This window comes from Semicossyphus pulcher, unplaced genomic scaffold (genome assembly GCF_022749685.1).
Source record: "Semicossyphus pulcher isolate SPU_LCO1_2020_fin unplaced genomic scaffold, fSemPul1.0.p SCAF_17, whole genome shotgun sequence".
NCBI classification, from domain to species: Eukaryota; Metazoa; Chordata; class Actinopteri; order Labriformes; family Labridae; genus Semicossyphus; species Semicossyphus pulcher.
This window is the reverse complement of record NW_027211681.1, coordinates 24,110,251-24,134,008: the sequence shown is the minus strand read 5'-3', so window position 1 is coordinate 24,134,008 and position 23,758 is coordinate 24,110,251. Positions and strand designations below refer to the sequence as shown.

Genomic DNA, 23,758 nt, shown 5'->3' with positions numbered 1-23,758 from the left:
GTAGGAAGACAACGAGGACTGTAGCAATTGATTGTCCAATGAAAACCCATTAAGGCCTTCAAAGTGCTGCTGTTTCAGATCTACAAATGGCTGCTTGTTATGTTTCTTCGGTTCTTTAAGGGTCTGCTTGTTAAGCTCTGACCAGATCTTCAAGTGTCTGCTCATTATTTTTCACTCAGGGTTAATAGCTGCTGAGAAACGCTGTGACCTCCCGTGCCTCAATGGCAGCCGTAAAACAGGTGCAAAGGACTTTCAAAAAGATGAAAGCCAGCACATAGAAAGACACATAAAAGCAGAAGATAAAACAGTGGTCCCTTCTTGTTAGTCACCCTGAAACAAACTGAGATATATTGTTGAAAGAAAAAGGCTCCATGCCTTGGAGCAGTTGTCAGGTGATGATGAGCAGGAGAGGCATGGACAGACTGTTTTTTATTCTGTGGTGTGCATCAGGACGAGACGCCAACAGACATCCAAAGCACATATGCATTTGTGGCCTTACCTGAAGATGAAGATGAAGAGCATGAGCAGCATGCAGAAAGTGGCCACGTTGTCCATGGTCTTCATGAGGACCACCAGCTGTCTCCTCAGAGCGGGCATGAACCTCACCAGCTTCAGCACCCTCAGCAGTCTGAAGGTCCTCAGCACAGACAAACCACCGTCAGACTGGCCGACGATCTCGCACACACTTAGGAGAGAAACACAGACCGCAAAGACGACCAAGCAATGTTAAATTACGACATGTACAGCAAAATACAAACATTTGCATTCCAGTTTTACTCCCCCACCAAAGGATTTAACACAATAGAAATTCAACTGAGAAAAGTAATGCTTCAAAATCTCCTGTTACATGATTCTCAAACCGACTTTCAAGAAAGAACAATATCTGCTGATTGAGTTAAACTTTAGATGACCTACAGTGGCTGTATTATTCACTGTTCACCAAATGCAAACTATGGCTAAGCTTAGGGATAGAAAGCAGTTACTAAGAGTAAGATATGCTTAGTGTTTGGCAGTGAAAACACTGGGTTAAGGCTATGAAAACGTTTATAAAAAGGTGAACATTCATTCAATGAACTCCATTTTCTTGCATAAAACTAAGTAACAATCCATCCAACATCCTGACCTCCACAAGCTTTCAATCTGCCTCCCCCTACTGCATTAGAACTAAACCTTGGCTCGATTCAGGGGTTCAGATTTATCCAAATTCTAACAATTTCTAGGAGACTGGGATATTATACCAGATGTCATCTGTCAACAGAAAGTTTTACATTTTCTGACATCAAAAATCGGTTTTCAAACTACAGAAAAGAAAGTTTTAGCCTGGTCTTATGGCTGAAAAAATTGTGCCTGCGACAAAATGAAAAATGTTCTGATTTTACTAGTTTGAGCTCAGTGTTCACAGTGCAAGTGATTCAAATAGATATTGGAAGGTCATTTATATTTATTCTATTTTCATTAAGGGACCACGCACAATCTTAAAAATACTGCATATTTTAATATAAAGCATAAACCATTAATGTACTGTACGAGAGCTGGCTTCAAGCACATCTGCAGTCCCATGGCAGGTCATTAGGCCCTGTTATTCCTTCAATGTAAAGATTTTAAGCTCAACAAATGAGTTCACATTTACAACAACATAAGAAAAAAATGACAAATAGATAGGAAGTGAATCCATCATTAATTCTTGGGCAACATTAGGCATGCTCTGTTATCTTGCAGTTACTAAAGTGTCTACTTATCAGCCTACTTAACCCTCCTGTCGTGTTCGTTTCTCCTCTCTTACTTTGGTGTTCTCAGTCAAATCTGACCGGTCTGTTTTAACTGCTCTTACATGAACACAAAAACCATTTATTATCACCAAATTTAATTTAATACATTTTAAAGCTCTAAACAATGTCTCAGACTAATTGATGATTTACTACAGTGAATATACAAAGAATAGACACTGACAATGTGTTTGATAATCCATCGATGTTGTCTTCCATTTCTGAGACATACTCCTCTCTCTCTGGTTCTACTTCAATCTCCTCTTCATCTGGTTCAAAATATGGGTCCAGTTGTTCAGTCTGAAATGTGTGGTTCATGTGGGGGGATGTGTGGGTGTGTATGGGTATGTTTTCCATCTGGTGGATGAACATAATCTAGTGTTACCCATTCATGTCCTATATGTCGGTCATTTTTGACCGGGAACACCACAGGTGTTACAAAGTTGACTAAACCACTGAAATATCAATGAAAGTGGTGATCAGCAATTTTATATGTTCAGATGCCTCGTGTGGAGGATATCATGAGACCTGGAGGCAATCAAATGTAAAACACAATATTTATGATTGATGAAAGTTGTAAATCGATCAGATTTGACCCGAACACGACAGGAGGGTTAAGCTGAAGAAGGAAGAGACAGGAGTTCTTTCTCTCCTCTGAGTTCTGGTCGGCATTCTTCATGAGCAGAGACCCACTGCAGGAAAACCAGGCTTTAAAGAAATGTGTCCTCTAATGGAGGGATCTATAAAAGGCCCCACTCAGCACATCAAAATAGCATTGAAATAGCATCAAAATAGCATGGGCTCTGCATTGGCAAAGATTGAATAGGGGCACTTTGACAGAGCAGCGCTGTCTGAATGGCAGAGGACATTCAGACGGATGAAGAGAGGGAAATTGGCGGTGGAGCGAGAGATAAGAAGATAGATGCAGATATGTTCAATCAACATGCATCTTCTGTGACGGGCTGCACATTTGATCTTGTTCAGTTTTAGTTGCTTTGATGTGTATTTGATCTCTGGGTTATAATGGGGATCACAGACAAAGGCGCTCAGACACATGAATTGGGAAAAAACGCCTGCTGATCAAAGGCTCGGGCACTTACCTGGAGCTCCAGGCACACACAACAAAAGACAATATCTGTTCACTGCTGTCTGACGCTTTGGCATCCAATAGATACAGGTGGTACATTTCAACCAGGTAGAACAGAGATGACAGTTTGACAAAGCATGACATGAATAATTCAACACCTGGATGTTTTCCAGAACAGTCGGGCAAACGGAAAAATATCATAGTATTTCAGAAACCAAAAACCCCCCTTTCTGCCAAAATAAGGTACATTCAGGATTTTATATTGTGTAGTTACCTGATGATGACGATGACTCCATCAAAGACGTTGTAGGGGTTTCTCAGGTAGCTGAAGGAGCCGAATGCAGTGATCTTGAGGATCATCTCCAAGGAGAACATGCTGGTGAAGACGATGTTGCAGATCTCCAGAACATTAGTGAGCTCATCTGGCTGAAAAATAAAAAGAGGAGAAATCCGTTAATAAAAAGAAAAGATAGAAGAAAGGAAGACTTAAGAGTCTTAAGGGTTGGGGGATCCAGCAGGGAATGCTGGCAGGAAGGGTGAAGAGTGAGCACCAGTCAGGCAAGCCAAACCCCACTCAGCTGCCTGCCAGCGACCCGGTCCTATAGTTGCATGAAATGACCACGACTCTGTAACAATGAATTCAGTGGTGGGGTTATGCGTTATAATAACGGGCCACCAACAGGAAAACAATACCAATGTAAAGTCAACAGGGATCCTTTTTCGCGTTGGACACACACACATTCCCTGGTTTAGCAACGTCACGCAACATTTTACTGGATCTATGAACATGATCAACCAACTTTGTAGTGTAGTTAACAGGGAAACCTCTGTGGGGATTTAATGTGACTTCAACTAGGACTCCGATGCCCTAGTTGTAGTCAATGAAGACAACAGAGTTATAGCGTAGTCAGCCCTAGGAGGTGCTAAGAGCCTACATGATGCATGGGACTAACCACAGCCACATTCTGTCTTTCAGGAAATTTAAGCTCTTGTTGACTAAATGTTCGCTTACATCTACATTAAAAAGCTTCTATGCGGACATGTTTACAAGCTAACACCAACATTAGCATGATGGCATGCAGGGAGATACATTTCCCCCAGTACCAGTCAAATTGTGCCATGTTAGCATGGCCTATTTGGCTAACATACCGGTATGTGCAGTTAGCAGAGGTGGGAAAAAGTCATTGTTTTGCAAGTCTCAAGTCCCGAGTCAAACATGGCAATTCAAAAATGCTAACTGTCAGTTAGCATGCTGAGGTAGGGGTAGAAGTAGCTCAGTCTAGAGCAACTTGGGAAATGGATGCTTGTGGGTTCAAGTCCTGATAAGTATGGAAAGTGGGACTGGTAGCTGGAGAGGTGCCAGTTCATTTCCTAGACAAGGCTTTGAATCCCCAACTCATCCATGTGCTTATCCATAGGGTGTTTGTGCATGTGTGTACTCCGGGCCTATGTGTGTATAGCATGTTTCTAATAACATTGTGAAAACAATGTATTTACCCTCGGGGATTAATGAAGAATAGCTTCTTCTTCTACTGAGAGGGATTTGATGAATTGCTTTGGAGGTAACTTGTCATGGAAGTACAGCATTGAGTTTGTTTTGAAGCATTTGCATACAGTGGTTAAAAAAATGGCACTGAGCTAGATTTTTTTTTAATGAGCAGAAAAAGGGAAGAAAGTTGACAGCAGAACAAGAATGGAAACTAAATGAGATAAGGGCAGTGAGGAGTAACTGGGTAACGAGGAGGAAATGAGCTGTATAGGGATATACAATGTGTAGGTGGATATTATCTTTAGGAACATCATGTTCATACGTCCACAAATAACAAGCAGTCCAAGCTAATCAACACTTGAAAATAAGGCTATTATCTACTGCCACTCTCTCACGCACACTTGGAGTACAGACATGCAACAGACTGGAAAATTTCTCTATATTCCTGGCGAGAAAGGAAAAGCTAAAGGTGGCTCCTTGCTGTCTCTCTATCCATCTATCGGTCTGTTCTTTCCTTCGCTTCCTCGCCGCTTTGTCTGGTTATAAGCCATTTGACTCACCATGGATCAAATGGTGGAAAGGGCAAGGAGAGGGACAAAAGCTTTTACACACAGCTGCACTCTCACACGGACGTATTGACGGCAGAAACGAGCACTGGAAGCTGCACTCGTTAGCTGTAATTCCCGAGGATTACAGATAAATACATAGAGAAGCTGCACAAAAGCTGGTATGTTGTTCAAACATTGTCCGCTCTGCATGTCCATACACAGCTGCAGGTAGCAGGCAAACAAAACATGACACATTTCGTCATCAATTATGGATGCTGCAAATGCTACCAGTGACAAAAAGGGTTCAGCGTTTTACTCTTTCTATCCTGGAGACGGATGGAAAGAATCATGAGTTGCTGCCACCAGCACAGCAATTGTTCACTTACTGTGAGAGTGAAAAAATGATCACTAAATAAGTCCACTCAGTCTTGTTAACGCCTCAATATTGGCAGGAACATATTAAGTATATATTTTTCCCTCCATAGATTATCTCTCAGTTCTTTTACTTGCTGTCAGTCTTACGTTCTTAATGTGCATCAATGTCTGTCTTTTCAGCTCTCTCTGACACCGTTTGACTTCCTCTCCCTCCTTCTTACTTTCTGTTTCTGCCTGGCTTTGCTCGATATGAAGAGAAACACACACACACATGCACAAAGAGCTAAATTTGGCACAATCATGATTTCCAGCACGTCACTAATCCACAGAGCTCCTCTGTACCTTCAGCAATGACGCTTCTGACATTTCACCGCCCCTGAATCAATGAGCGCTGTGTGTGTCTTGCATTTACATGTCTATGTCTGTGCGTCTGTTTGCATCGCTATGTATTTATATGCGTGTGTTTGACAGTGCTAATGAGTGTTTAGCTGTGTGAAAACACGGGCTAATGATGCGTGCCCACCAGTGTTGGTAACGATGTGACGGCTGACCGCTGTTTGCAGACCAGCCAAACGGCGTCGGCAGCCCCTGGAGATCCATTACTGCCGTCTCATTACTGCAGACCTGGGAACAGATCTAAAGTGTTTTCCGGTCGGCTGATGTATGGAATAAAATAAGAAGAGCGGGAATTGATATCACACTGAGGACATTTAGGATTGTGAACAGCACTTGTAAAGAGAGCCAACATCTTTTTAAAAAGAAAACAACCTCAGTAAAACAGAAAAATAAAGCGTAGTTCTGAAAGGGTAATATTAGTGAACGGAAATGTCTGTGTTTATGGTTTCTGCATCTGGAAAAGCAATGCTGTCCTACTTCTATTCTGGCAAATACAAAGTTAGTGTTGACGAGGTTTTTAAGATGCACATGCAGAAAGGTGACTGGACCTATCAAGTAGCTGATACTGTCTGAACAGCACATTTGGAGACATGCATTATTCAGCAACTCTACAGAAGCAAAAAGTGAGGGTTACTTGTGCTTCTCTGATCTAATTTATATCACACTTCAGCAATTAGAGACATGGAAGTCACTAACATTTACCAAGCAGACATCTGACATCTTGTTTTAACACCTAAGTTCTTTCTGACCTCTGGTTTTCGGCACAACCACTCACTTTCTCTTCTGGTTGTTAGCTACTTGAGGCTTGTCAAACAATAACGACAGTATCACACCAGAACCTGTTAGTATCTGTGTCCTACCAAAGGCTAATGTCGATTATTTTTAATCATGACTGGATCGTTTCCTAATGTGAACCAAGTAAAACTAAGTAAACTTTGAACTTTTGAAAAAGAGGCCAAGTCTGCACACATGTAAGCAAAAATGCTCGACACTAGACAAACAAGAGTAGTAAGTGGCTGACCGCATCAGGTCAATGTGCGCTTTTGTGGGCAATGTGTTACAAGGACTGTCCTTATGAGGGCGATGACAACGGGTTTGAAAGCAGGTGCGCGCTGCGGACATAGGTGAGGACAGCAGACGAGCAGCGGAGGAGCAGCCCTGCCTACTCCCTGAATAAAGTATCTAGAGCCGTACAGACAGACAGTGGAGGTCCAATATGCTCCATGATCCGACGATGACTTTAGATGAAAGTGACCCCCATGTGAAGATAGTCGATAAAGATTTGGCAGATCAGACACAACTCATTTTTGGTCATGTGAGTCATTAAGGTAAAGATATTTAGCTCAGCATATGTAGCCTTTTCAGTACTCATTAGTTCAGTACTTAAGTACAGATACTCAGTAAGCGTGACCCCAGTTAGCGCAACACATTTTCACCTGTCTAATGTAACATCCCTGCGACAGTAAACAACCAAAAGCCACTGATCTGGTATCACACATTAATGTCAGCAATGTGAAAATGGTTGTTATGTCTCTCTCTTCGTCAGGGATATTCATTTCCTGTGCAGAGTGAAAGAACCTCCATTTTTTGTTTCAACAGCAACCTGGGTTTGCCGTCTTATTAAGGCTTGTCCCGCTGGCTATTGATTCTTCAATAATCCTCAGGTGGGGTTGGAAGGTTGCATTTATTCACAGCATAAATTGTAGATGCAGGGCTTCAGTAACTGATTAATTCAAATCCTTGTGTATTGGCCTCAATTTCCCACTTGAAGACATCCCACTGTTTTCTGTGGATTTATTTATTGTCCCCAAAAATCCAATTACGGTTTTGTTTTTGATTTCTCCGACCTGCTTATCAAGCATGTTTGGTTTTTGTGATCCCAATTTGAATGTGAAAGCCGTCCCTTAAAAAAAAATCTGTACATAGTCTGTAGGAGCTGTTGCATATTTTCATTGAGACCACGGCTACCCACGCAACATCAGTCCTGTCATTTCTGTTCTAATCTCGACAGTTTGGCAGAAAAAGACAATCATTAAGCAGTCTTGTTTGATCTCTATCCATCCCTGTCAAATCTCCAAAGTGCCCATCATGCTGCTGCATTATTAATTCCCAAACAGCTGTTATATCCTCTGAGGTGTCTTCTCACTCGAGCAATCCATCCTGCTCAATGGGGGATTTAGCTTGTTCTTTCAGAAATGCAAGTGATGTCACTGTAGCATCTAAAGTCTCTTCTAAGAAAGAGGCTTAGTTATTCAAGAACTGCATCTAAAGAATTGTGATCATGTTTGTGATGTTGAGAGCACTTCAGGTTGCACTCGGCAGTTACTGAGATTATCAGAACTAAAACTATCTCCATTCTTTCAAAGAAATTCAAACATTTACACCTTCCATAATACAGTAGTACTGAAGGACGCCTGCATTTTACTCTTATTATTGAGCTGATATTTTACCAATGCGCTGATTCCTTCTCAAGATGGAATACGCTCAGTGTACCTGCATATATAGCATATTTTGGCTGATGGCACCAGCGCAACAACAGGGGGATTTTCATCTATAGAAGCATCCCATGAGGGCACATTGTCTGGAGGTGTGGAGGCCAATAACATTTCCAACATGTATCCGCTGAAAGGGAATCAGAGGGCACTTTTTTTAATCTACTACAGGGGCATCCATGAGGGCACTTGTGTTGCCCTTTAGGCAAAAGGTTGTTTAGATTTTTTATTTTGATAAGACTACTTTTATTTTGAAGTTTGTTTGTCATGCTTGTAGACATGTGACTTCCTGTTAGTCGTTTTGAGGAAGGAGTGAGAGCACATGGCTTTTTGTCTTAACTGCTACTGACACTGTAAACGCCACAGAGGCAATGTCGTAATTACATAAATAACTTATTTCATGGTTAGACTTTAAAGACATTGTTTACACTTAAAAAGCATTTCGTGTGTTGTGATTAAAAAACGAATGTATTTACATGTATTTGCATTGTGAAAAATACCATTAGTCAGCAAAATTGTAATAGTTTGCACCTCTGTTACAGTCGTCACTCTGTGTATGAAGACTGAGCCACAGTAAACAAACAGAAAAGGCTAACTACGACTCAAGTCATCTTTGTAGTTTAGCTGGTTGGATAGCTGCAGCTCCTACGCTGCAGTGAAGACAATGTTGTGTCAAACATGGGGGCACCAGGGCCGCCCTCCCCAGCATCTTATTTAATCATATAATAAAATGATGCTCAGGAAGTTTGCTGTTGAGCTCCTCGGTTTTACTATAATATCTCATAATGTAGTTTACTTGATACAAAGTGTGCGGGGCATCCATTAATGAACAAACAGACACCCTCCACATCATGGCCTGCCAAGGTGGCTGCTGGCCTAATTCCTACCTGCAGCAACACTGAAAGCTAAAAAATAACAACAGTTGGCTAGCAATCCCACGCACAGGTAATCTGTTGTCCTCACAGCAACAGATCCCAAGCCCACAGGTGTAGTAGGACAGGTGGAGGCACCCCTCTACAGGATAAGGATCAGAGCGATGATAGATGAAGCTTCTGTTCAAACAGAGGGAGGCAGGACTCCAGTTTGCCAAACAGGCGATGGAACCACAGAGAGATCCAGCTCTCTATTTCCTCCCTATTAAAGGAGCAAAGTCTCTGTCTGCCTCCCTCGTTCTGTCTCTCTCTATTTTTAGCCGCCCCCGAGATAAGAGACGACCCACCACTGCGGCGGTGGCAGGCGTGAGTGGGCGATGGTATAGCAAGAGCGAGAAATATTGATAGAAAGACAAAGAGCGAAAGCAGAGCGACAGAAAGAGACTGGAAACGGAGGAAGAATAAGCAAACATTTTGAGAAAGCATCGAGAATCATCTTTTTCAATGCTGGGGGATATTGGTGAGCACGATCTGATCCAGAGGTGTGATGATATTCTGGTGGCCCTATCCATATCCTGCTGCTTCACCTGAGTGCAAACATCTCTATCTATGCTGATGGCTGGGGAATCAGATTATACTGCATTATAGAGGAAGAAGAAGACACGTAAGAGACAGAGATGGATGTGCGGGAGGAAGAATATAAAGAAGTTTACATTGCGGAGGAGTGTGGACACTGACTGACAGGAAGAATGCAGAAAGAGACTGTGAACTCACACTGAAGGAAACATTGGCTGCTGGTCCACTCTAAAACAACTGTTAGTAGACTGACAGGGTGCAGCTCATGCTGCTACAAAGAACTGAACAAGCAAATCCTAGCTAGTGCATGCTAATTGGGTTGGAATACCTAAAGATAAACACACATACGGTAGTTAAATAACAACGGTCTCGTTCTTTCCAACATGTTTTCCTCCCTTAAAGAACAGATCGTTGCTCCTGTTGCCTCTCAACTCAAAGTTTCAAAAGCTCCTGAAGCTTTGAATGTTTCTAATCAGGTTTTCATTATTTTTTCACACAGTAGCCTGAGGTGTTGTTGGAAGGATGACCATGAAAACTTCAATTAAATGTTTCATGGTTATGAGCAAACAAATCTTCTGAAATATTTACACAATGTGAAAATGCTCAGGATTCAGCTTCAGAAGACTCGAAGCCAATGAACTGATCAGATTACAAAGTGTTAGCGAAAATGTTATTCCTCTGGCAACTTTAACAGCCGACATCTATTTGATGTTAACCATGTGTTAGACAGGAAGTAAGCCGACACTAACATTTGCATAAATATAACATGTAACCAACCCTATTTTATGACATTTTTTTGGTATTAGACGCCCAGGGATCTTGCTAGCAAAATGACCAAAAGGTATGCCCACTGTTAACCTGCCATAAGTAAACTCATTAAAGTCCATCCATCCATTTTCTAAACCGCTTATCCTGTTCAGGGTCGCGGTTGGGCTGGGGCCTATCCCAGCTGTCATTGGGCGAGAGGCGGGGTTACACCTTGGACTGATCGCTAGTCAATCACAGGGCTGACACACAGAGACGGTCAACCTTTCACGCTAACAACCACACCTGCGGGCAATTTAGAGTCAACGATGAACCTGACGAGCATGGCTTTGGACTGTGGGAGGAAGCCGGAGTTCATTAAAGTCCATCTGGCTACTTTATTATTTTATATTCATTATTACTTTTTTATTCAAATAAAATAGCTTTGATAAACAAGTTTTGCTACGCTACACGCTGACATTTTAGGACCATTAACTTCCGCTTCCAAAAAATTGTAAGCATGATTATAGAGGGCTGCACAGTGGTGCCGTTGCCTCACAGCTAGAAGGTCACTGGTTCAAACCCTGGTTTGGACAAAGTGGGCCTTTCTGTGTGGAGTTTGCATGTTCTCCCATGAGTCTGAGTGCCAAAGGTTGTCTGTCTCAGTGTGTTAGCCCTGTGATTGGCTGGCGACCAGTCCAGGCTATACCCCGCATTTCGCCGAATGACCCCCTGCGACCCTGAACAGGGACAGAGGTTGTGTACTGCCGAGTAGAGAGCAGAGTGTTCTGCCTCTTTTGCACTCCACACTGACTCTCTTCAGGCTCAACGTGATTGGTCAGTACAACTCGGACTACAACCAGAAAGCTCCCAACATCAATGAACATGCATTCATATGCATTATCTGTTTAAAGAAGTTGGGGACACAAATATAGTTTGTATTATAGAGCAGTAGGTTAGGGGTTAATGGTTAGGGTTTGGTGTTCCCATTGGGCCAACCCCCCTGATAAATTGTTGAGTCCACTGTGGTCTTTAGAACATAGACACACACAGTGTATTTTGAGTCAATTCTTCATGCACCAACCTGCTGCCAACTTGTGCAGCAAATCCAAGTCCCCAACAGACAACAACTTCCCTGTTTGATTTACATTTTCTCAAAACAGCAGGACTCATCTGTTTGGTAAGGAACAAATGGACTTGTGTGTGCATTTGAATGTGTTACTTCAAGGGAGCAGGCATAAAACATCAGCAGGACTTATGACTTATTGATCACAAAGCAAACTACAGGTCAACCCTCTCTTTTCTTTTTATTTGCTGTGCAGTTTTACTGAATTTGTTGAGCCAAGCCTTCGGAGCAGAGTATCAATCATCTGTGATACTGAAAACATTTGGTTAATTTGATGAAGAGTCAGCTGTGTAAAAGAGACAGAGTTATAAAAAGTGTAACAGAACCTGCTCGTGGTGCTCGATGCCCATGCTGATGGTGTTGATGAGGATGGCGATCATGATGCCCCGGTTGAAGTACTTGCTCTCTACGATTCCCCACAGCTTCCTCCTCGTATCGTGCCACAACTCCCTACAGCTCTTCTTAGGACAACAGCCCCCATGTCTCCCTGCTCCAGCTTGACCTTTCTTGCCCTTCTCCTTGCTCTCAGATTGTCCCCCTTCCCTGTCGGTCTCCTCCACAGCTCCCTCCTCTGCTTCCTCGTTCACTGCACTGCGAACTGGTCCCGCCCCGTCAGTGAGCGACAGGGCTGCAGCACACTGAGGGCAGCCGACGGTGGCGGAGTGGGCGGTGAGGGCCATCGGTGAGGCGGGTGAGGCATGGTCAGGTTTATTATGGTGGGGACAGTGTCCACCTGCAAATGAAGGTGTTGAAGGGTCAGTGTTTTAAGCAAGACCACCTCAATCGAGAACATGACCACGACCAGAAGCGGCACTGAGACATGAACAAGTAAAAATGCAATCAAATCGAAGACAACACTAAGACCTTCAAAAAGGAGTTGGGTCTTGTTACCTCATACAACTGTTTTGGAATATTTTTAAAGTTACATACCGTGCCTCGTAACTGCTCTCCTCTCACGTCCTCCCCTTCCATTGGCCTTCCTTTCCCTTCCTTCCCCTCCTCCTCTTCCTCTCCCGACGCCCCTGAAGCCCCGGGGTTTCCCCCGCAGGGCGTTGACAAAGGCGATGGTTTGTCTCCTGGCCTTGCGGAGGACGTGGCAGACGAGCTGGAAGAGCTCCTCGTAGCAGTCCCCGGGTTGACTGTTCAGGGTGGAGGAGGAGGAGCACCGCGCTCGCTGCTCCTGCATCAGCTGGTGCTCCCGCTGCTTGGTCTCTGAGAACTGGGTGGCGATGACCACGAGGCACAGGTTGATCATGAAGAAGGAGCCGATCTGGGAGAAGATAGCCACAATGTTAAATGTTATATGCTACATTTATAAACGCTGGCATGAAATAGTCCTAGACCCATAATCAGAGCTGTTAGCTGTCAGTGTGCGCCAATTTAACACACTGAATGAAGAATTCACAAGATGCAAGATGCTTGTTGCTGTGTACCTCTAGCCTGTTAGCCCACTTGGCCAGTGCAGACAAAACACATTGTACAGTATGGTAGAAAACAAAGCTGTTGTTTTTTCAGGAAACACATTCAAGATACTGAGCTTTTACTTCTTTGTTTTCTTTTGAGATTATGATAGCATTTCGTGTCTTCAACCAGCAAACGTTATCAGTTACCAAAAGCAAACATTGACCTATTAGGGGAGGGGAGCTAACACTCTTACCTCCTTGATGCTGCTGTAGTTGAACAGCAATTTTCTTTAGTTTGGGGTGAGGTCTTTGTTGGCCTTACACCAAATGTTTTTTAAATTTGCAGACACATTTTTATTTTTAAAAAGCATAAAAGTTTGCTGGAGTTTAGGATTTCTCCTGTCATCTACTCTGTTAGTGTAAAGTGGTCGTTAAAGTCAGTCCGAGTTGTCTTATGTCAGTCTTTTTCTTGTCTTGGCCTTCAATAAAAACAAACATGATCATACTGTGTCATCAAGTTTTTAGTCTTGGCTCATGCCAATAGTGAAGTTTAATCCTTTGAACGTAATCACCAACGAATAAGTAAGCTCTTTTCATCATCAAACAGAAAGCAGCAAAGTGAGAACACGCTAAACAAGGAGGAGACTCCAGAGAGGCACGAACCACTGAACACACAAGGTCAGTCACAGGGTCACAACAGATGGATGCTTTCAGTCTGGACATTATATTGGTCTGTCAGCGGAAAGCTCCAGGGAAATGTTGTATCTTTGATCTAATAGGAAGGAAGGAAATGCCTCTCTTGCAACCTGCTAGCTTGTAATGCTAACGCAGCTAACATCACAGCCTCAACCACCACACATAACATAAACGACTACACACGCAAGAACAGCTGTGGCCAAAAGCTGCTTCTATTTCTGCTCCATTGTTCGTTTTTTCCACCGTAACCACACATACTGTAACCAAGGCTAATACCAGCACTTTAGTTGCAAAGTAGAGGAAACTATTTGGTGCAGCTAAAAGTCCCATTCATGTTCTTCAGCGTGGCTGTTAGATGACTCACAGATGGAGTACTTCCACAGATTGGATGGACATGAAACTCTCCAGGTTGAATCATCAGAGCAAAGGATGAACTGTGTTAAAATAGTATCTGGTTCTGGTAGTTGATACAAGCCGGTGTCCATAGAAGCATGAGCTTAAAACTGCATTACATTTGCTGGTAACGGTAGGCAGAAGCTTAAAACTGACCTGCTGGCACAACTGACTACGTACTCTGCAGCTGAAATTATGGGTCCAGTTAAAAATAATTTGGTAGCTATAGTCCTTTGTTTTATTCCAAACTGCTTCAATGAAATAGGATTACTCTCCAGCCCTGATTGGCTGGCTTAATCTTCATAGCAAAGTCAGCCAAGGCTCATTGGTGTCAGAGTAATTGAAGCCATTTGCCATACCAAACTGACAGGACTTATAACAATAGAAAGCAAAATAATTATTGATGATCATATCTGATGAATTTTTATGTATAGCAACATTAAAAATAAAGAATTAGCAACAGGGACAATCTTAATACTGACTACTAAGAGGCCTCCCGGTTAGAGTACGAGGCATGTGGGAATCAATGCAGTCACAAGGGCACAAGGAGAAAGGTAAAGAGCTCCTGCACTGCTTGCTGAGATCTATCCAACTTACAAAGAGTACTTAGGGCCAGCAAGGCCAGAATGTCACTTAATTGATTTTTGGGAATGATGGCAGTACTCTGCAGAGTCTTTTTCATTCAAATAGCCTTTTAAAGAAGTTAAATCTTTGCAGGTGGTTGTCAAAATGTGGCTTGCTGACCATGCTGTCTACCCAGTTCTTATATGACTTAATCCTGCCAAAAATGTTTAAAGTTAAAGTTGCTGCAAAATGTTCATTTAGTTTGCAGTTCCTACTCATACACTGTATAAAAAGATGGACGACATGACAGCTCCCTAAAAGTGAAGCCAAACATTTCGAGCGCCCCCTGCTGACTGGCTGCAGTATGGGTCATAAAGCCGGCCTCCTCCATGTTAACAGATGGGACATGAGTCAAACTATAAAATCAAAATAAATTTTTCTCAAACATGGTTTCTGTCATTATAGTTAGTTATTATCATGCAGATTTATGTCCAAGTGTTAATTTTTCTGATAAGTATATTTTTAATTAGTTATTTGATGCTGTCAAAATGATGATTGACAGCTCTGTTGACAAATACGGCTCCTGCAGCCAATCAGTTCTGGATTAGCAGAGTGGAGGACGAACGGCGAGAGGAAACGTAATTAAAACAATCACTACAGTCATTGAAGTTTCCATACCTGTGAACGTTAACCTCAGACCAACACAAAGAAGCTGTTCTGCTGTTAAACACGCCGGTGAGCGAGATCGTTGCTGTTTTTTCGGTAAGTTAAGTGTGTGTTTTGGTGAGCAGAAGTGGCTACGGCGGCGCCACCCGCTGATCTCTACTGAGCAGACTCTGGCTCCATATGACGTCACCATCGCAAGATGGCAGCGCCTATCACAGGGGCTATTTTGGCATCACTTTGGTACAATGGGAGCAGATGGAGAAGCGTCGTCCATCTATATATACAGTCATTGTTCCTACTCTGTTGGACCTTAAGGGTTGATTTTGCAGGAAGCAAGAATATCTGACTGTTCAAACCCACTACGGGGCAAACTCCATGTTATCTTAATTTGTCATTGGGACTGCATGTGCATCTGATTCCGTCCTTGAGCCCGGCTGTCCTTGATGAATAATGAAATGGCTGTCCTTGTGAGACTTTAGTGTAAAAGGGCAAATTAAAACATATTAAAATTCAGAAGAGGGAAAAAAATTAAAGATTAAAGATGTTCTTTCAAAGCAGTTCCTTCTATTTTTGCTGCCCAGCCCTGTTATTCACACAGAGATCTCTTTACCTAAAAGCCGATCCTATGGTATTGCAACCAAAAGTTAGTAGGTTTAATTCAAAGTAAGCATTCTTTTGCAGACTTTGCTTACACTTTTATTAATAACTTAAATATAGAAGATGATTATGATCGGGTTGTTGTTTAAGACTCTCTTTGATTTCAAGAGACAGCATGTGAAACAGGGATACTTTGTAGATGGAGAGGGGAAAAGAGAAAGGGCAAGGTCAAAGGCAAAAAAGAGGAAGAGAGAAAGCGAGAAGGCCGAGGGGGAGGTGAAGAATGCTCTCTAGGCTGTGATCAATAGTGATTGTGAAGCCTGATAACCCCCCCCTCTGCTCACCACTGCATGTGACAAAAAAAGTCTGTTTGTAAGAAAGTGTGTGTGTTGTTGCATATCAGCGTGTGCTTTCTGTTTGAAGCTGCTCCTCATCGATCCGGGGCAGAAATTTGTGGTCAGACTGGCAGGTTTTCATGACATCTCTCAGGACTCGCGGACAGAAAAGGAAGGCGGTGGGTCCCAGCACCCGCTCAGCACCCTGGCTGATCCCATCAAATATTTATACTCACACTCTGCTGGAGCCACTGAAATACAATTAGATTAGTGTGAGGCTCTGAGTGTGTGCGTGTGCGCTGTTGTGGTGTTTGCAGCAGACTGACATAATTACTGTGTGAGAGGAAATGTGTATGTGTGGATGACAATGAATGGATGTGTGTGATGTGTGTGAGAGAGAATCTGAGGCTGAGTATCCCCCCACAGTAAAGCCCCATTCATCCATGGAAAGGTGTCACAAACCCAGAGAGAGTAACACCAGCTTTGCAGGTGCAGTTTGCAGCGCTTTAAAAGTGCTATTTGCACTTTGCTTCTGGTTTGATTGCACATTTAGTGCTACGGTAGGCACTGTTTTTAACCCAGCAGGCATCTGTTTGCAGCACACACACTCTGAGTACACAATCTACCCAGCACCAACCAAGCTAATGACTGTCGGGTGAAGTAGTTGAAACATCTAGAAGCTAAAGAGCTGGGCGTATTTTTATTGGGAGTTCATAGGAATGGAACCAACGGTAGACAAAGAGTCAGTATTGGACTTCCATTCATCAGATGGACAGAAACACAACTCCAATTGAGTTTAAATTCAATGTTGTACATTGTGTCTGCTGGTTTGAGGACCAAGACCAACCACGTTTTATTAGGGTGTATGTATTCACCCAGCACAGCGCACCCAGCACACCCAGCACACAGCATAGTTACTGCAGAATAAAGTCGAGATTTGGAGGCAAGAATGTACCTGTTTCTACCACACTGATTAATAAGACAGTGCTCCACACACAAACACTGCGGTCCAATCAAAGACAGAAAATGGAAACAAATAAGGTCAGCCTGATAAGATAAATGGCAGATGTGTTTAATCATCCAGAAGGTGAAAACTCCTTAAGTCATGCGGCACCACGACACAGTTTCTCTCCTTTAAAACTGATCCTCATCAGAGCCATCTGGATGATTAGATTATACTAACATTAACAAATATAGATGTTAAAGGCAGAATAGTGAAACTTTGTCTGCTGGCTCCATCTCCCTGGCTCAATGGGCAACTGAGGAGAAAGACTAAAGAGAGGGAGCAAAGTATGTTTGCATGCTAACAAGTTAGTGTACCAAATGTTACACTCTTAATGTCGCAAATGTCACTGAATGTCACCAAATGCCACCAAATGTCACCAAATGGCCACAAATACCAACAATCAACTTGGTTAGGAAAAACTTGTTTTTTGGGGCCATTATGAGAGACACAGAAAACTCAGTCTTTTAAACTCGTGTCCTCATGGCGTGTACATAAAAAGCAACTATGGCATCACTGATGGATTGTTCAGCAAGTTCTGTTTATGGATTAGGAATATAGCAAATGCTATTTTACCTGAACTTCAAATGCACATATCTATCTTTTCACCACAGAGGCAAGAGCGTGCAATGATGGGGAAAAAAAGAGAACTTTGGGGATCATAAGTCGTCAGACAACCGGGTCTCTGGGCATTGTTGTCCCACAAATTTTGGTGTTTTCTATTTTTCTATTTATAGATTCCACATAGAAATGTAGACTATGTGGGCAGGGACGTGGATTTCCGGGACGTCAAATGGTTTCTGTTTGTACTACGCTTGTGGTCTGAGTAATATTGACCAATCACTTATCAGCAGGCTGCGGCATATGCAGGACCGCGTGGGAGCAAATGCAGGTGGAACGTAATCCGCCGTGATGACATCCCGGCTCCCATCGGCGGCTATCTGACGATGATCTATCTTTATTAATTCATTCATCTGCATGCTAACAGCTAACAATCCGTTCTAGATCTAAAGTTCAACTTGAGATAAATCCCCTTGACGCTGTGTCACGAAAGCCGCCCAGTGTTCCGATTTCCCGACTTCCTCGAATGCATCAGAAATGATCGATCCGACCTGCATTCAACAAACGAGCATTTTAAAAGCAGTTTCTTCTCCTCTTGAGGACAGACCTGACAAAGCTTCATGTTTACCTTTTACTAATCCTCATCATGATGCTGAAATTTCAGCAAAGGTAAGACCCGCTCATTAAAATAAAGAGAAACGGTTTCTTTTTCTGGATACAATGGGTCACACTTTAACACGAGGTTTAAGTAAGACAGACGGGTGGGTGGGGGGCTTACACAGTGTCAAATCAAAGGCTTATCACAGTGTGCAGCTCTAACAAAGCAGGTTGAGGTTGACATTTCCCGATGTGAAACGTTAACTCCACAGGGCGAAGCTATTTTCCATTTAGAGCCTTTAATTCCACTGAGTCCTCTGGTCTAAACTGCTCTACATGATGCTAATCAGTGTACAACATCTCTCAGACTCTCTCCATCTTTATCTCCCTTTTATCATCTGTCTCTCCATCTGTCACACTCTGTCTCTCTCATCCAGCGCCCTCCTTGCACTCTCTCACGTCGCTCACTCTTCATCCCACTCTACCTCGCTCCCTCCATACAATTCAATTTAACACACTTAATCTGCATGAACGTTATGCGAGTGAAATTGCCAAAGCATCTAAATGCAACGTCAACCTCTCTCTCTCTCTCTCTCTCTCTCTCCTTCTTCTCCTTCTGTCTGTCTCGATCGCTCCCTCTTCTTCGTCTCCCCGTGCTCAGTGTCGTGCGGTATTAAAGCAAACATAATTAAAAGTCTCCTCATCTGTCTGCTGAAGCGATGGTGACGAGCGTGTGGGGTTTGAACAGAACTTTTACCATGTGAATAGAAATCACTTTCCCCGGCTAAGTCTGTTTGTGAGACAGGCCTTGAAACGTGTTGTAACAAAGCCGACAAGAGCGTGACTGTCAAATCTCGTCTCTGTGGGGAAAGAAGACAGATACGCAACAACTGCAGGGAGCAAAATCCTGCTATGATACTTTTAAGCTTGATGAAAACACATTTGTCTAACAAAGTTATATTACACAGGGAGGATCTGCTTCCTCATTATGGTTATGTATCACACATTTCTGCTTTAGTAGATCCTCAGAGGAGAGACATGCAGGGACATTTCTGTTTAAATTCTAGCAATTAAATTGAATTACTTTCCAATCTGAAGGACGGTTTTGAGTTGATTGTTTAATTTGTGAAAGATTTACACACGCCATCTGGCAGCATGCACAATTTCCCTCTTTCAAAACTGATCATTGTCAGACTCGTTCGGCGACGCCTGCGAGCTAGTTCAGGCCTCATTCTCCGCAATCACCTAACACTCCAACCAATTTGGCGGTCTGTTCAAGCTGCATGATTTCAGGTCTCCGGCACCGGTACTGCGCTCATACTTTCAGCCCCACCACCGCCCCAGCATCCACCTGCAGGCTCCAGCTAGGGGAGTTAAGTTGCATGTAAAATAAATCAGCAAGGAGCGATAACACAAGCTATGTTCTGCTGCTGCAATAAACACTTCAACTATTACAATCGTGTGCTGTCTGACTGAACTTTAAGATTGATTCTAGTATAGAATGCTAACATTGACATGTCACAATGCCAAAAATACAAAGACAGAATAGGTAGGGTTTATCTGTTGTTTGCTATATGCAATATTAAGTTGGCCCATCCATCCCGGCTCAGTGAGAGAGAGGGAGAGCAGCAGTGGTTGAGTCAGGTAGGAGGAGAAGGAAGAGAGGGAGTTGCGTTAGCGAAAGAACAAAGCCGGAAATCAGGTCAAATCAATCTGATTGTTTCATTGTTTGCCACAGAAAATCAATGCTTAATATTAGCATGCAATGCCTTCCATTGTTATTTAGGTACGGTGATGTATATGTTTATATATTGTCTCTCCGTTACACTTTAAGTGAGGTAAATTGTTATAAAGGTAAATTGGTAAATTGTGGTTCCCTTTGGACCACCGGCACTTTATGCAAAGGTGTCAAAGGTGACTTTATGGGGGGGGCGGGTGACAGCCCCTGCATAGTATTAGTGTGCTGTATTAATGCATATTTGTTTCCTTGCAGAGGAGCTGGTTGATTAGCTGATATGGAGCACCTGGGCCCGGTGCTCCATGGGTTTAAATACCGCAGCGTCCATCTCTCTCTCTCTCTCTCTCTCTCCGTCTCGAATCAAAGACAGCACCATAGTTTGTTTAGTTCTTTGTGTTAGTGCACTCTTCAAACACTTCACCACACCATACTCACTCACCCACACGTACACCACCGATAATACAGATTTCACACATCTCACAGTAAACTGCTCAGTTAATTTAAGTTAACTTTTCGCAACTCGTGTCCCTTCCCGTTACCTGTCATGGCCTTACGGGCCGGGTTATGACAACACATGTAACATCCTTAAATATTTGATATAACACAGGCTGCAAAGTTTAGCTTCGATACACAAGCTCAACTTTACGTTATCTAAGACGTCCTTCATTGACTTTTGGTATCTACTTTGGTATTGCCATGGTTTGGCCATAGGGATCCTTGTATTGGTCCCATTGCACAGTATTGTGGTAATATATTCAGTAACAGAAGTAACAGGACATACCATTTTGCATGCATTCAAGGACAACAGGCTTTATGACTAAACCATACCTTTTTTTGGGCCGTTTACGCCTCTATTAATAGAGCAGCTAAAGAGAGACAGGAAACACTGGAACAGTGGCGGGTGACATGCGGCAACGGGCCGAGGATGGGAGACGAAACCTGCGGCCGCCACTCCCAAGACTGCGGCCCCCATACACGGGACGCCCGCTCCACCCACTGAACCCAACCAGCGCCTCGTGTTTGGATTGGAAGGTTATCATCGATCTTTAATAACCTTTGTCTAAGATATACATTACATTATGTTAACATCATGCCAAGACACTGACAGACACCCAGTGTTTCAAGCTTTAAGATGTTTATTGAGAATAACGTGGAAACAGAAAGAAAGTTCCTGTACTTCCTTTGTATTTTAATATTCTATGCTGTGTCTTCCATGTCATGAAATCAATATCTAACATGTACAGTACATATTCCTGCCTGTTCTACCCTTGGATTAACACTACAGCAAATGTTAGGCCCCAGAACAACATCTTGCTCGGCATACTGTTAAACCTGCTGCTGTGATCACAGCGTCTGCTCCAACCATGTGAGCCTGCAGGACATGCTGCGGGATTCACTCTAATTAATAATATTTCATTTAAGATCAAAGAGGGAGTCCGACATGTGATCATTTCCTCTCTTCCCGTCCTCCAATCCTCTCTCTGATTTCATGCCCACACTCCAGTCCATCAGCACCACCACCTTCTGGTTTCTTCTCTTTATCGATCCATCCTTCCCTTTTCCCTTCCTCCTCCACTTTTTCCCTCTTCACCTCCCTCGCCCTGAAGCTCTCTCGCCATCTTCTTCCCCTTTTTTCTCCATTTCCTTCCACTTCTCTCCTCTCGATTTTCTCTTCCATTTCATCATCCCGTTTTCCATTCCTTACTCTCCACCAGCAGTAATTTCCTCCCTTCCTTTCCTTCTCCCTCCACCCAACCACTATGATGTTTCATATCAAAGGCAACCAGTGTATTATGGGTAGTCTTTGGCGAGGCAATTTTATGGACTTGATGTAGAAGATAACGAAAGTGTATGTATGTCAATTATTAACTTTCTGATATAAACAAGAAAGTAAGACATGTGGAGTTACGTAAGACGGTTATAATACTGAGCCGGCTGTGGTGCTAAGACACGGTGCTTCAGTCTAAGTAGATAACACACAGATATGAGCTCTTTACTCTCTGCTTGGGTAAAAGTAGAAACTAAAGACGGCTTAAAGGCAAGTTAGGTCAGGGCTAGAGAGTGGTGTCACCTTTTGTCCAAAGCGACGTACATCCGAGAGTTAATACAACACAAGCAACGATCGAGACAGGAGGGATGATCATCATCAATAGCATCAATCTCATGAAGGTCAGAGGTGTTCATAAAGAGCTGGGTCTTTAGCTTCTTCTTAAAGGTGAAAGGGACTCTGCAGACTGACTGGAGTTTGGTAGCTCTTTCCACCACCGGGGGACGACTGAGGAGAAGAGTCTAGTTAGAGACTTAGGGCCCTGTTGTGATGGGAGTACCAGGCGCCTTTCATTGGCAGAGCGTAGTGGGCGGGACGGAGTGTAGACCTGGATGAGGGCATTCAGGTAGGCAGGAGCCGTTTTTGTTGCTGTTTTGTAAGCGAGCAACAGGGTTTAGAATTTGATGCGAGCAGCGACTGGGAGCCAGTGGAGGGATATGAGCAGTGGAGTGACGTGTGCCGCTTCGGGTTGATTGAAGACCAGTCGCGCTGCTGCGTTCTGGATCATCTGCAGAGGTTTGAATGTGCATGCAGGAAGGCCTGCCAGTAGGGAGTTGCAGTAATCAATGCGTGATATCACGAGAGCCTGTACCAGCAGTTGTGTTGCATGCTCTGCAAGGTTAGCATAATGTTAGCATAATGCTATGCCCACGCCAATTCAAACCCAGGAGAGTTTACAAAAACATTAATAACAATATTTAGGAATTGGAGTAGAACAACTTACTATGTCTGTGAAGGTTCTGAAAGCCTAATTCAAAAGGCAACTGGACTCGGTTGAGGGCTTTGGGATGAGAGGTGAAACGTCTTAAAGACCAGCTGCCTTTTAGATTAAACTTTAAACAACTTTCTATGACTTCTCAGATGCTTATATCTACACAAGAGCCTACATTACATAGTTCAAAGGCAGTTGTGGATTTTGGTTTCCAGTGGCTTTCATGTGTACTGATATCTGGATGTGTGTGTGTGTGTGTGTGTGTGTTTCTGTCTGCAAATGTGTGTTTCCGCGTGACTGAGAATAATGAGTAGAGTGAAAGATGCATGAATGATGCTCAGTAGAGAGCTCAGCAAGAGAGGAGGAGATGAAATGAATGCATGGTGGGAGTGGATGAAGGGAGCCGGGAGGTGGTGGAGATAAAAGGAAAGAGGGGAAGAAAAGAGGTGAAGGCAGAAAGAAGGGATAGGAGTGTATTATTGGTAGACGGCAGAAAGGAGCAGAGGTTGACAGATTTAAAGAGATAGACAGATGTAATAGATGAAGAAAAGGAGGGAGTGTGTGGAGGAGAAGAGAGGCAGAGCCGGTGCCTGGATCTAAAGGCAGGCAATTAAAAGTGTAATAAAAAGACAAGACAGCCCCTGGGTTGGGGAAGTAACGGGGACTGGCAGTCACACTGCATTATGATAACACTTTCACACATACTAGACATACTGACTCTCTGGTGGGATAAATATAAAATACACTGAGGGGAACGTGCATCGAGCTCACACACAGAAGCATACACACCCGTTCTGGCACGCAAACACAGAAGCTGAAGGAGGGGAATTAAAAAGTGTTTTATCAGAACAAAAGTGGCTGTGGGGATTTAAGCTCAGCGTTCAGTATGACACTGACAGATGTGTGTGTGGAAGTATACGTTAAATGCATGTGTATGAAGGGGAGAGAAAAGTGTGGCAGCATTTCATTTAATAT

At 43.2% G+C, this 23,758-nt stretch overlaps 1 protein-coding gene across 1 annotated transcript in view; it reads right to left on the bottom strand.

The window, feature by feature from the left end:
* The window catches only part of LOC138595049 (voltage-dependent T-type calcium channel subunit alpha-1I-like), a 197,237-nt gene that overhangs the window by 84,848 nt on the left and 88,631 nt on the right, over window positions 1-23,758 (bottom strand). Inside the window, exons 8-11 of the mRNA XM_069666367.1 lie at window positions 12,402-12,741; window positions 11,798-12,204; window positions 3,128-3,279; window positions 500-685 (exon numbers count right to left, since the gene is read on the bottom strand). Of these exons, the coding sequence (XP_069522468.1) occupies window positions 500-685; window positions 3,128-3,279; window positions 11,798-12,204; window positions 12,402-12,741 (1,085 nt within the window). The remainder of the gene's footprint in view (window positions 1-499; window positions 686-3,127; window positions 3,280-11,797; window positions 12,205-12,401; window positions 12,742-23,758) is intronic.